The 13,391-nt window shown below is 50.6% G+C and overlaps 2 protein-coding genes across 2 annotated transcripts in view; one reads left to right on the forward strand and one right to left on the reverse strand.

Annotated features, from left to right (window-relative positions):
- LOC139549618 (lipase member H-like) overlaps window positions 1-612 on the forward strand; it is an 18,870-nt gene extending 18,258 nt beyond the window's left edge. The window contains exons 5-6 of the mRNA XM_071360280.1: window positions 133-318; window positions 463-612. Coding sequence (XP_071216381.1) covers window positions 133-318; window positions 463-541 — 265 coding nt within the window. The 3' untranslated portion in view covers window positions 542-612. The remainder of the gene's footprint in view (window positions 1-132; window positions 319-462) is intronic.
- Window positions 613-635: 23 nt separating this feature from the next.
- The window catches only part of st14a (ST14 transmembrane serine protease matriptase a), a 62,561-nt gene continuing 49,805 nt past the window's right edge, over window positions 636-13,391 (reverse strand). The window contains exons 16-18 of the mRNA XM_071360281.1: window positions 4,949-5,220; window positions 4,514-4,650; window positions 636-1,995 (exon numbers count right to left, since the gene is read on the reverse strand). Of these exons, the coding sequence (XP_071216382.1) occupies window positions 1,837-1,995; window positions 4,514-4,650; window positions 4,949-5,220 (568 nt within the window). The 3' untranslated portion in view covers window positions 636-1,836. The remainder of the gene's footprint in view (window positions 1,996-4,513; window positions 4,651-4,948; window positions 5,221-13,391) is intronic.

The following is a 13,391-nucleotide window of genomic DNA, read 5'->3' on the forward strand; positions in this document are numbered from 1 at the left end:
TATACCCCCATAAGGCCCTGGTATAATGCTGTGCACTATATAGGGAACAGGGAGCTATTTGGGATGCAGCCAGTGTCTTTATCCGGTGATCGTCTTGCCAACTCTTAACGTGCCGTTGACCATCGTGTCCAGTCCTTCCCTGCTGCAGTTTGAGCCTCATCAGATACACCAGTTCATGGTTTCCATAGACCCCGCTGTTGGGGAGATCAGAACCATAGTTCTTCACTTCTACTCTCAACGTCTCCTGTACTTGTCCTGGAGGAAGACAAGGATTCGCATCAGTCATCTAGTACTGACACAACTACCCAGACACCAGGGGTAAATAGCATCACGACCACGACATAAACACACAGATGAGTTCTGGATTCAACTCTCCTTCTAATTGTTAAAGTCGTCTGTGTGATGTCTGGGAGCACAAGACTTAAAAAAACAAGCCTGTGTTTGTGCATTACTTCCCCACAGGCTAGTATCTTACAGGACCCGGAGTGTTACGGCAGTAGAGAACCAGAGAGTGGAAGTGTATCTGCAGGAGGATGAGTGAAGACGGATGGGAGGCTTTTCAGGGGAGGTCAAATGCTGTGCTGGGTAATCAGAATATAACCATTAAAATATACTGAGAAAAGCCATGAAAAGACTCATTTGTTGTTCATATTTATTTTTCAAACACTTATATAAAAACAAAATTACAGTAAGTGGTTGATTTGATAAATGCTGAATAATGTTTTATTTCTAAGTTAAATTCGATAATTTGTATGTCCTCAAAAGTTGTTTATATGCACAATGCTAACCTACAGACAATCTCTAACGAAGCTTTATGCTGTTATAAAAGTGTTTACGTTTGGACACAAATTAAATACAATCCCTGATGAGAAATAAAGTTGGAGGGAAAAAAAGACCATAAGGAATAAATCACATTTAAAAAAAAAAAAAAAAAATATTCATCATTATGTCGCATCAGGACTTCCTGGTATTTCAACAAACTATTGTGTCAAATACCAAATCATAGTAGATAGGATGGAGCTGAGGTCACTGTCTGTTTGAGCCCTTCAGTAGGCCTGAGTCCCAACTAGCACCCGATTCCCTACATAGTGTACTACCTTAGTGTACTATCCACAGAGCCCTTATGGATCCTGGTCAAAAGTAGTGCACTTCATAGGGAATATGGCTCCATTTGGAATTGCAACCCCCTCCCCCTCCTCCTCATGAGTACAAGGACAACAAGTAAAAGAGTCTGAATTCACATTTAAGAGGCAGTTCTGAAAGATGGCGTAAGAGAAAACAAACCTACGGGGAAATGATTCAAATCCAATGACAAAACAAGCAACGGAACACATAGTCTCCTTATGGACGTAACAGAGTTATTTGTTACAAATGGCCTAAATCCTACCTATGCAAAATGTACCAGAAAATGTTGTGTCCAATCCAATCGACTGATTGCAAGTGGCAAAACTAATATATCTAAAAAATATATATTTTAAAAACGCACAAAATTTGACATTATTTACAATTCTTAAAAACACTTTCCCCCCCAAAAACCACCTATTCCTCCTCATATAAAAATACACATTCAGACACCAGTCATTAAAATAAACATTTAGACATTAAGGCATCTGCCTTTCTACAGAGGAAACCAACCAACGGTCCATAGTCCATCGATATGAAAAGGGGAGTGCATTTTGAGGCCTGAGATCAAAGCGTGGAAAATAGTTCATCACTCCTGGATAATGGAAAGGAGCAGAGGGTCGAGGTCCCGGCGAACCAGTAATCTGTACAGTACTGGCGTGTTCATCCGTCGGAAGCACTCGTCATTATTAGTCGTTTCCCCCCGTTTCCTGTTTAAACGCCGGTCTTCTCCTTGATCCAGCCCCTGAACTTGGTGACGGTGCTGTAGATTCCAGGCTTGTCCCTACGTGCACAGCCATCACCCCAACTCACCACTCCAGCCAGGAACATACGACTCGTACCAGGACTGGACAGAGGCCCGCCAGAATCCCCCTGAGAGAGAGAGTGTATGGTTATACATCTCAGTACTACTGTTGACCAGAGCCCTGTGCGGCAGCCCTATAATATGGCCTGGATCAAAAGTAGTGCACTTCACAGGGACAGAGAGTTCAAAAGAAGTGCACTTCATAGGGACAGAGAGTTCAAAAGTAGTGCACTTCATAGGGACAGAGAGTTCAAAAGTAGTGCACTTCATAGGGACAGAGAGTTCAAAAGTAGTGCACTTCATAGGGACAGAGAGTTCAAAAGAAGTGTACTTCATTAGGGACAGAGAGTTCAAAAGTAGTGCACTTCATAGGGACAGAGAGTTCAAAAGAAGTGCACTTCATAGGGACAGAGAGTTCAAAAGAAGTGTACTTCATTAAGGGACAGAGAGTTCAAAAGTAGTGCACTTCACAGGGACAGAGAGTTCAAAAGTAGTGCACTTCACAGGGACAGAGAGTTCAAAAGAAGTGCACTTCACAGGGACAGAGAGTTCAAAAGAAGTGCACTTCATAGGGACAGAGAGTTCAAAAGAAGTGCACTTCATAGGGACAGAGAGTTCAAAAGAAGTGCACTTCATAGGGATAGAGAGTTCAAAAGTAGTGCACTTCATAGGGACAGAGAGTTAAAAAGTAGTGCACTTCATAGGGACAGAGAGTTCAAAAGTAGTGCACTTCATAGGGACAGAGAGTTCAAAAGTAGTGCACTTCATAGGGACAGAGAGTTCAAAAGTAGTGCACTTCATAGGGACAGAGAGTTCAAAAGAAGTGCACTTCACAGGGACAGAGAGTTCAAAAGAAGTGCACTTCACAGGGACAGAGAGTTCAAAAGTAGTGCACTTCACAGGGACAGAGAGTTCAAAAGTAGTGCACTTCATAGGGACAGAGAGTTCAAAAGTAGTGCACTTCATAGGGACAGAGAGTTCAAAAGTAGTGCACTTCATAGGGATAGAGAGTTCAAAAGTAGTGCACTTCATAGGGATAGAGAGTTCAAAAGTAGTGCACTTCATAGGGACAGAGAGTTCAAAAGTAGTGCACTTCATAGGGACAGAGAGTTCAAAAGAAGTGCACTTCATAGGGACAGAGAGTTCAAAAGTAGTGCACTTCATAGGGACAGAGAGTTCAAAAGTAGTGCACTTCATAGGGACAGAGAGTTCAAAAGAAGTGCACTTCATAGGGACAGAGAGTTCAAAAGAAGTGCACTTCATAGGGACAGAGAGTTCAAAAGTAGTGCACTTCACAGGGACAGAGAGTTCAAAAGTAGTGCACTTCATAGGGACAGAGAGTTCAAAAGTAGTGCACTTCATAGGGACAGAGTTCAAAAGTAGTGCACTTCATAGGGACAGAGAGTTCAAAAGTAGTGCACTTCATAGGGACAGAGAGTTCAAAAGAAGTGCACTTCATAGGGACAGAGTTCAAAAGTAGTGCACTTCATAGGGACAGAGAGTTCAAAAGAAGTGCACTTCCTAGGGACAGAGTTCAAAAGAAGTGCACTTCCTAGGGACAGAGAGTTCAAAAGTAGTGCACTTCATAGGGACAGAGAGTTCAAAAGAAGTGCACTTCATAGGGACAGAGAGTTCAAAAGAAGTGCACTTCATAGGGACAGAGAGTTCAAAAGAAGTGCACTTCATAGGGACAGAGAGTTCAAAAGAAGTGCACTTCATAGGGACAGAGAGTTCAAAAGTAGTGCACTTCATAGGGATAGAGAGTTCAAAAGTAGTGCACTTCATAGGGATAGAGAGTTCAAAAGTAGTGCACTTCATAGGGACAGAGAGTTCAAAAGTAGTGCACTTCATAGGGACAGAGAGTTCAAAAGAAGTGCACTTCATAGGGACAGAGAGTTCAAAAGTAGTGCACTTCATAGGGACAGAGAGTTCAAAAGTAGTGCACTTCATAGGGACAGAGAGTTCAAAAGAAGTGCACTTCATAGGGACAGAGAGTTCAAAAGAAGTGCACTTCATAGGGACAGAGAGTTCAAAAGTAGTGCACTTCACAGGGACAGAGAGTTCAAAAGTAGTGCACTTCATAGGGACAGAGAGTTCAAAAGTAGTGCACTTCATAGGGACAGAGTTCAAAAGTAGTGCACTTCATAGGGACAGAGAGTTCAAAAGTAGTGCACTTCATAGGGACAGAGAGTTCAAAAGAAGTGCACTTCATAGGGACAGAGTTCAAAAGTAGTGCACTTCATAGGGACAGAGAGTTCAAAAGAAGTGCACTTCCTAGGGACAGAGTTCAAAAGAAGTGCACTTCCTAGGGACAGAGAGTTCAAAAGTAGTGCACTTCATAGGGACAGAGAGTTCAAAAGAAGTGCACTTCATAGGGACAGAGAGTTCAAAAGAAGTGCACTTCATAGGGACAGAGAGTTCAAAAGAAGTGCACTTCATAGGGACAGAGAGTTCAAAAGAAGTGCACTTCATAGGGACAGAGAGTTCAAAAGTAGTGCACTTCATAGGGACAGAGCGTTCAAAAGTAGTGCACTTCATAGGGACAGAGAGTTCAAAAGTAGTGCACTTCATAGGGACAGAGAGTACCTGGCAGGCGTCCACTCCTCCAGTCAGCACCCCAGCACACGTCATCCTGGAGGTGATCTGTCCTCCCATCAGACGGTTACACACAGTACTGTTGATGATACGGACCTGGGCCTTCTGCAGGATGGATGCACCAGAGCCTAACACACATACAAGGACACATACCATTAGTTATGTTAGGATGGATGCACCAGAGCCTAACACACATACAAGGACACATACCATTAGTTATTATCACGATGCAGGAAGTGGGGAGCATTTTTATCAATCTCTAACTGTTCGGGGACCATCTTCATGCAACATGTTTTTGTATTCATACGCAGCAGAAAGCTCATTTAAAAACATATTATAGCATTGCTATTAAATCATTATCCAGTACATAGTTATAGTAACTAATAGTGTATATGAAAACAGAGGCCCATCTACATTCTGACTCACCTCCCTCTCGTGTGGCACCCCAACCTGTGATCCAGACAGAGTTCCCCTGGGGGAAGGTGTGTTGTGGCGAGGGCAGACAGATGGGTCTGATGTAATCAGAGAAGGCCACAGGGCTGTCGATCTCCATCAGAGCGATGTCGTTGTCGAAGGTGTAGGCGTTGTAGTACGGGTGGGAGATCACCTGACGCAAGTTCCTTTTCTGAACGTTCTTACTGTTCTGCTTCTGGACGTGAAGGCCGAGGTACGCCTCCCATACACCTGGCTGGGAATACCTGGAGAGACACACCTGGTTAGGACTGAACACACACGCCTCCCATATACCTGGCTGGGAATACCTGGAGAGACACACCTGGTTAGGACTGAACACACACGCCTCCCATACACCTGGCTGGGAATACCTGGAGAGACACACCTGGTTAGGACTGAACACACACGCCTCCCATACACCTGGCTGGGAATACCTGGAGAGACACACCTGGTTAGGACTGAACACACACACGCCTCCCATACACCTGGCTGGGAATACCTGGAGAGACACACCTGGTTAGGACTGAACACACACGCCTCCCATATACCTGGCTGGGAATACCTGGAGAGACACACCTGGTTAGGACTGAACACACACGCCTCCCATACACCTGGCTGGGAATACCTGGAGAGACACACCTGGTTAGGACTGAACACACACGCCTCCCATACACCTGGCTGGGAATACCTGGAGAGACACACCTGGTTAGGACTGAACACACACACACACGCCTCCCATACACCTGGCTGGGAATACCTGGAGAGACACACCTGGTTAGGACTGAACACACACACACGCCTCCCATACACCTGGCTGGGAATACCTGGAGAGACACACCTGGTTAGGACTGAACACACACGCCTCCCATACACCTGGCTGGGAATACCTGGAGAGACACACCTGGTTAGGACTGAACACACACACACACGCCTCCCATACACCTGGCTGGGAATACCTGGAGAGACACACCTGGTTAGGACTGAACACACACGCCTCCCATACACCTGGCTGGGAATACCTGGAGAGACACACCTGGTTAGGACTGAACACACACGCCTCCCATACACCTGGCTGGGAATACCTGGAGAGACACACCTGGTTAGGACTGAACACACACACACACGCCTCCCATACACCAGGCTGGGAATACCTGGAGAGACACACCTGGTTAGGACTGAACACACACACACGCCTCCCATACACCTGGCTGGGAATAACTGGAGAGACACACCTGGTTAGGACTGAACACACACGCCTCCCATACACCTGGCTGGGAATACCTGGAGAGACACACCTGGTTAGGACTGAACACACACACACGCCTCCCATACACCTGGCTGGGAATACCTGGAGAGACACACCTGGTTAGGACTGAACACACACACACGCCTCCCATACACCTGGCTGGGAATACCTGGAGAGACACACCTGGTTAGGACTGAACACACACGCCTCCCATACACCTGGCTGGGAATACCTGGAGAGACACACCTGGTTAGGACTGAACACACACACACACGCCTCCCATACACCTGGCTGGGAATACCTGGAGAGACACACCTGGTTAGGACTGAACACACACGCCTCCCATACACCTGGCTGGGAATACCTGGAGAGACACACCTGGTTAGGACTGAACACACACGCCTCCCATACACCTGGCTGGGAATACCTGGAGAGACACACCTGGTTAGGACTGAACACACACGCCTCCCATACACCTGGCTGGGAATACCTGGAGAGACACACCTGGTTAGGACTGAACACACACACGCCTCCCATACACCTGGCTGGGAATACCTGGAGAGACACACCTGGTTAGGACTGAACACACACGCCTCCCATACACCTGGCTGGGAATACCTGGAGAGACACACCTGGTTAGGACTGAACACACACGCCTCCCATACACCTGGCTGGGAATACCTGGAGAGACACACCTGGTTAGGACTGAACACACACGCCTCCCATATACCTGGCTGGGAATACCTGGAGAGACACACCTGGTTAGGACTGAACACACACGCCTCCCATACACCTGGCTGGGAATACCTGGAGAGACACACCTGGTTAGGACTGAACACACACGCCTCCCATACACCTGGCTGGGAATACCTGGAGAGACACACCTGGTTAGGACTGAACACACACACGCCTCCCATACACCTGGCTGGGAATACCTGGAGAGACACACCTGGTTAGGACTGAACACACACGCCTCCCATACACCTGGCTGGGAATACCTGGAGAGACACACCTGGTTAGGACTGAACACACACGCCTCCCATACACCTGGCTGGGAATACCTGGAGAGACACACCTGGTTAGGACTGAACACACACGCCTCCCATATACCTGGCTGGGAATACCTGGAGAGACACACCTGGTTAGGACTGAACACACACGCCTCCCATACACCTGGCTGGGAATACCTGGAGAGACACACCTGGTTAGGACTGAACACACACGCCTCCCATACACCTGGCTGGGAATACCTGGAGAGACACACCTGGTTAGGACTGAACACACACACGCCTCCCATACACCTGGCTGGGAATACCTGGAGAGACACACCTGGTTAGGACTGAACACACACGCCTCCCATACACCTGGCTGGGAATACCTGGAGAGACACACCTGGTTAGGACTGAACACACACGCCTCCCATACACCTGGCTGGGAATACCTGGAGAGACACACCTGGTTAGGACTGAACACACACGCCTCCCATACACCTGGCTGGGAATACCTGGAGAGACACACCTGGTTAGGACTGAACACACACACACACGCCTCCCATACACCTGGCTGGGAATACCTGGAGAGACACACCTGGTTAGGACTGAACACACACACACGCCTCCCATACACCTGGCTGGGAATACCTGGAGAGACACACCTGGTTAGGACTGAACACACACGCCTCCCATACACCTGGCTGGGAATACCTGGAGAGACACACCTGGTTAGGACTGAACACACACACACACGCCTCCCATACACCTGGCTGGGAATACCTGGAGAGACACACCTGGTTAGGACTGAACACACACGCCTCCCATACACCTGGCTGGGAATACCTGGAGAGACACACCTGGTTAGGACTGAACACACACGCCTCCCATACACCTGGCTGGGAATACCTGGAGAGACACACCTGGTTAGGACTGAACACACACACACGCCTCCCATACACCAGGCTGGGAATACCTGGAGAGACACACCTGGTTAGGACTGAACACACACACACGCCTCCCATACACCTGGCTGGGAATACCTGGAGAGACACACCTGGTTAGGACTGAACACACACGCCTCCCATACACCTGGCTGGGAATACCTGGAGAGACACACCTGGTTAGGACTGAACACACACACACGCCTCCCATACACCTGGCTGGGAATACCTGGAGAGACACACCTGGTTAGGACTGAACACACACACACGCCTCCCATACACCTGGCTGGGAATACCTGGAGAGACACACCTGGTTAGGACTGAACACACACGCCTCCCATACACCTGGCTGGGAATACCTGGAGAGACACACCTGGTTAGGACTGAACACACACACACACGCCTCCCATACACCTGGCTGGGAATACCTGGAGAGACACACCTGGTTAGGACTGAACACACACGCCTCCCATACACCTGGCTGGGAATACCTGGAGAGACACACCTGGTTAGGACTGAACACACACGCCTCCCATACACCTGGCTGGGAATACCTGGAGAGACACACCTGGTTAGGACTGAACACACACGCCTCCCATACACCTGGCTGGGAATACCTGGAGAGACACACCTGGTTAGGACTGAACACACACACGCCTCCCATACACCTGGCTGGGAATACCTGGAGAGACACACCTGGTTAGGACTGAACACACACGCCTCCCATACACCTGGCTGGGAATACCTGGAGAGACACACCTGGTTAGGACTGAACACACACGCCTCCCATACACCTGGCTGGGAATACCTGGAGAGACACACCTGGTTAGGACTGAACACACACGCCTCCCATATACCTGGCTGGGAATACCTGGAGAGACACACCTGGTTAGGACTGAACACACACGCCTCCCATACACCTGGCTGGGAATACCTGGAGAGACACACCTGGTTAGGACTGAACACACACGCCTCCCATACACCTGGCTGGGAATACCTGGAGAGACACACCTGGTTAGGACTGAACACACACACGCCTCCCATACACCTGGCTGGGAATACCTGGAGAGACACACCTGGTTAGGACTGAACACACACGCCTCCCATACACCTGGCTGGGAATACCTGGAGAGACACACCTGGTTAGGACTGAACACACACGCCTCCCATACACCTGGCTGGGAATACCTGGAGAGACACACCTGGTTAGGACTGAACACACACGCCTCCCATACACCTGGCTGGGAATACCTGGAGAGACACACCTGGTTAGGACTGAACACACACGCCTCCCATACACCTGGCTGGGAATACCTGGAGAGACACACCTGGTTAGGACTGAACACACACACACGCCTCCCATACACCTGGCTGGGAATACCTGGAGAGACACACCTGGTTAGGACTGAACACACACGCCTCCCATACACCTGGCTGGGAATACCTGGAGAGACACACCTGGTTAGGACTGAACACACACACACACGCCTCCCATACACCTGGCTGGGAATACCTGGAGAGACACACCTGGTTAGGACTGAACACACACGCCTCCCATACACCTGGCTGGGAATACCTGGAGAGACACACCTGGTTAGGACTGAACACACACGCCTCCCATACACCTGGCTGGGAATACCTGGAGAGACACACCTGGTTAGGACTGAACACACACACACGCCTCCCATACACCAGGCTGGGAATACCTGGAGAGACACACCTGGTTAGGACTGAACACACACACACGCCTCCCATACACCTGGCTGGGAATACCTGGAGAGACACACCTGGTTAGGACTGAACACACACGCCTCCCATACACCTGGCTGGGAATACCTGGAGAGACACACCTGGTTAGGACTGAACACACACACACGCCTCCCATACACCTGGCTGGGAATACCTGGAGAGACACACCTGGTTAGGACTGAACACACACACACGCCTCCCATACACCTGGCTGGGAATACCTGGAGAGACACACCTGGTTAGGACTGAACACACACACACGCCTCCCATACACCTGGCTGGGAATACCTGGAGAGACACACCTGGTTAGGACTGAACACACACACACGCCTCCCATACACCTGGCTGGGAATACCTGGAGAGACACACCTGGTTAGGACTGAACACACACACGCCTCCCATACACCTGGCTGGGAATACCTGGAGAGACACACCTGGTTAGGACTGAACACACACACGCCTCCCATACACCTGGCTGGGAATACCTGGAGAGACACACCTGGTTAGGACTGAACACACACACACGCCTCCCATACACCTGGCTGGGAATACCTGGAGAGACACACCTGGTTAGGACTGAACACACACGCCTCCCATACACCTGGCTGGGAATACCTGGAGAGACACACCTGGTTAGGACTGAACACACACACACACGCCTCCCATACACCTGGCTGGGAATACCTGGAGAGACACACCTGGTTAGGACTGAACACACACGCCTCCCATACACCTGGCTGGGAATACCTGGAGAGACACACCTGGTTAGGACTGAACACACACACGCCTCCCATACACCTGGCTGGGAATACCTGGAGAGACACACCTGGTTAGGACTGAACACACACGCCTCCCATACACCTGGCTGGGAATACCTGGAGAGACACACCTGGTTAGGACTGAACACACACACGCCTCCCATACACCTGGCTGGGAATACCTGGAGAGACACACCTGGTTAGGACTGAACACACACACACGCCTCCCATACACCTGGCTGGGAATACCTGGAGAGACACACCTGGTTAGGACTGAACACACACACACACGCCTCCCATACACCTGGCTGGGAATACCTGGAGAGACACACCTGGTTAGGACTGAACACACACGCCTCCCATACACCTGGCTGGGAATACCTGGAGAGACACACCTGGTTAGGACTGAACACACACACGCCTCCCATACACCTGGCTGGGAATACCTGGAGAGACACACCTGGTTAGGACTGAACACACACGCCTCTCATACACCTGGCTGGGAATACCTGGAGAGACACACCTGGTTAGGACTGAACACACACACGCCTCCCATACACCTGGCTGGGAATACCTGGAGAGACACACCTGGTTAGGACTGAACACACACACACGCCTCCCATACACCTGGCTGGGAATACCTGGAGAGACACACCTGGTTAGGACTGAACACACACGCCTCCCATACACCTGGCTGGGAATACCTGGAGAGACACACCTGGTTAGGACTGAACACACACGCCTCCCATACACCTGGCTGGGAATACCTGGAGAGACACACCTGGTTAGGACTGAACACACACACACGCCTCCCATACACCTGGCTGGGAATACCTGGAGAGACACACCTGGTTAGGACTGAACACACACGCCTCCCATACACCTGGCTGGGAATACCTGGAGAGACACACCTGGTTAGGACTGAACACACACGCCTCCCATACACCTGGCTGGGAATACCTGGAGAGACACACCTGGTTAGGACTGAACACACACACACGCCTCCCATACACCTGGCTGGGAATACCTGGAGAGACACACCTGGTTAGGACTGAACACACACACACGCCTCCCATACACCTGGCTGGGAATACCTGGAGAGACACACCTGGTTAGGACTGAACACACACGCCTCCCATACACCTGGCTGGGAATACCTGGAGAGACACACCTGGTTAGGACTGAACACACACACGCCTCCCATACACCTGGCTGGGAATACCTGGAGAGACACACCTGGTTAGGACTGAACACACACACACGCCTCCCATACACCTGGCTGGGAATACCTGGAGAGACACACCTGGTTAGGACTGAACACACACGCCTCCCATACACCTGGCTGGGAATACCTGGAGAGACACACCTGGTTAGGACTGAACACAAACACACACGCCTCCCATACACCTGGCTGGGAATACCTGGAGAGACACACCTGGTTAGGACTGAACACACACGCCTCCCATACACCTGGCTGGGAATACCTGGAGAGACACACCTGGTTAGGACTGAACACACACACGCCTCCCATACACCTGGCTGGGAATACCTGGAGAGACACACCTGGTTAGGACTGAACACACACGCCTCCCATACACCTGGCTGGGAATACCTGGAGAGACACACCTGGTTAGGACTGAACACACACACACACGCCTCCCATACACCTGGCTGGGAATACCTGGAGAGACACACCTGGTTAGGACTGAACACACACACGCCTCCCATACACCTGGCTGGGAATACCTGGAGAGACACACCTGGTTAGGACTGAACACACACGCCTCCCATACACCTGGCTGGGAATACCTGGAGAGACACACCTGGTTAGGACTGAACACACACACGCCTCCCATACACCTGGCTGGGAATACCTGGAGAGACACACCTGGTTAGGACTGAACACACACACACGCCTCCCATACACCTGGCTGGGAATACCTGGAGAGACACACCTGGTTAGGACTGAACACACACGCCTCCCATACACCTGGCTGGGAATACCTGGAGAGACACACCTGGTTAGGACTGAACACACACACACACGCCTCCCATACACCTGGCTGGGAATACCTGGAGAGACACACCTGGTTAGGACTGAACACACACACGCCTCCCATACACCTGGCTGGGAATACCTGGAGAGACACACCTGGTTAGGACTGAACACACACACGCCTCCCATACACCTGGCTGGGAATACCTGGAGAGACACACCTGGTTAGGACTGAACACACACACACACGCCTCCCATACACCTGGCTGGGAATACCTGGAGAGACACACCTGGTTAGGACTGAACACACACGCCTCCCATACACCTGGCTGGGAATACCTGGAGAGACACACCTGGTTAGGACTGAACACACACACGCCTCCCATACACCTGGCTGGGAATACCTGGAGAGACACACCTGGTTAGGACTGAACACACACGCCTCCCATACACCTGGCTGGGAATACCTGGAGAGACACACCTGGTTAGGACTGAACACACACACACACGCCTCCCATACACCTGGCTGGGAATACCTGGAGAGACACACCTGGTTAGAACTGAACACACACGCCTCCCATACACCTGGCTGGGAATACCTGGAGAGACACACCTGGTTAGGACTGAACACACACGCCTCACATACACCTGGCTGGGAATACCTGGAGAGACACACCTGGTTAGGACTGAACACACACACACACGCCTCCCATACACCTGGCTGGGAATACCTG

Source organism: Salvelinus alpinus, chromosome 22 (assembly GCF_045679555.1).
Source record: "Salvelinus alpinus chromosome 22, SLU_Salpinus.1, whole genome shotgun sequence".
Taxonomy (NCBI): domain Eukaryota; kingdom Metazoa; phylum Chordata; class Actinopteri; order Salmoniformes; family Salmonidae; genus Salvelinus; species Salvelinus alpinus.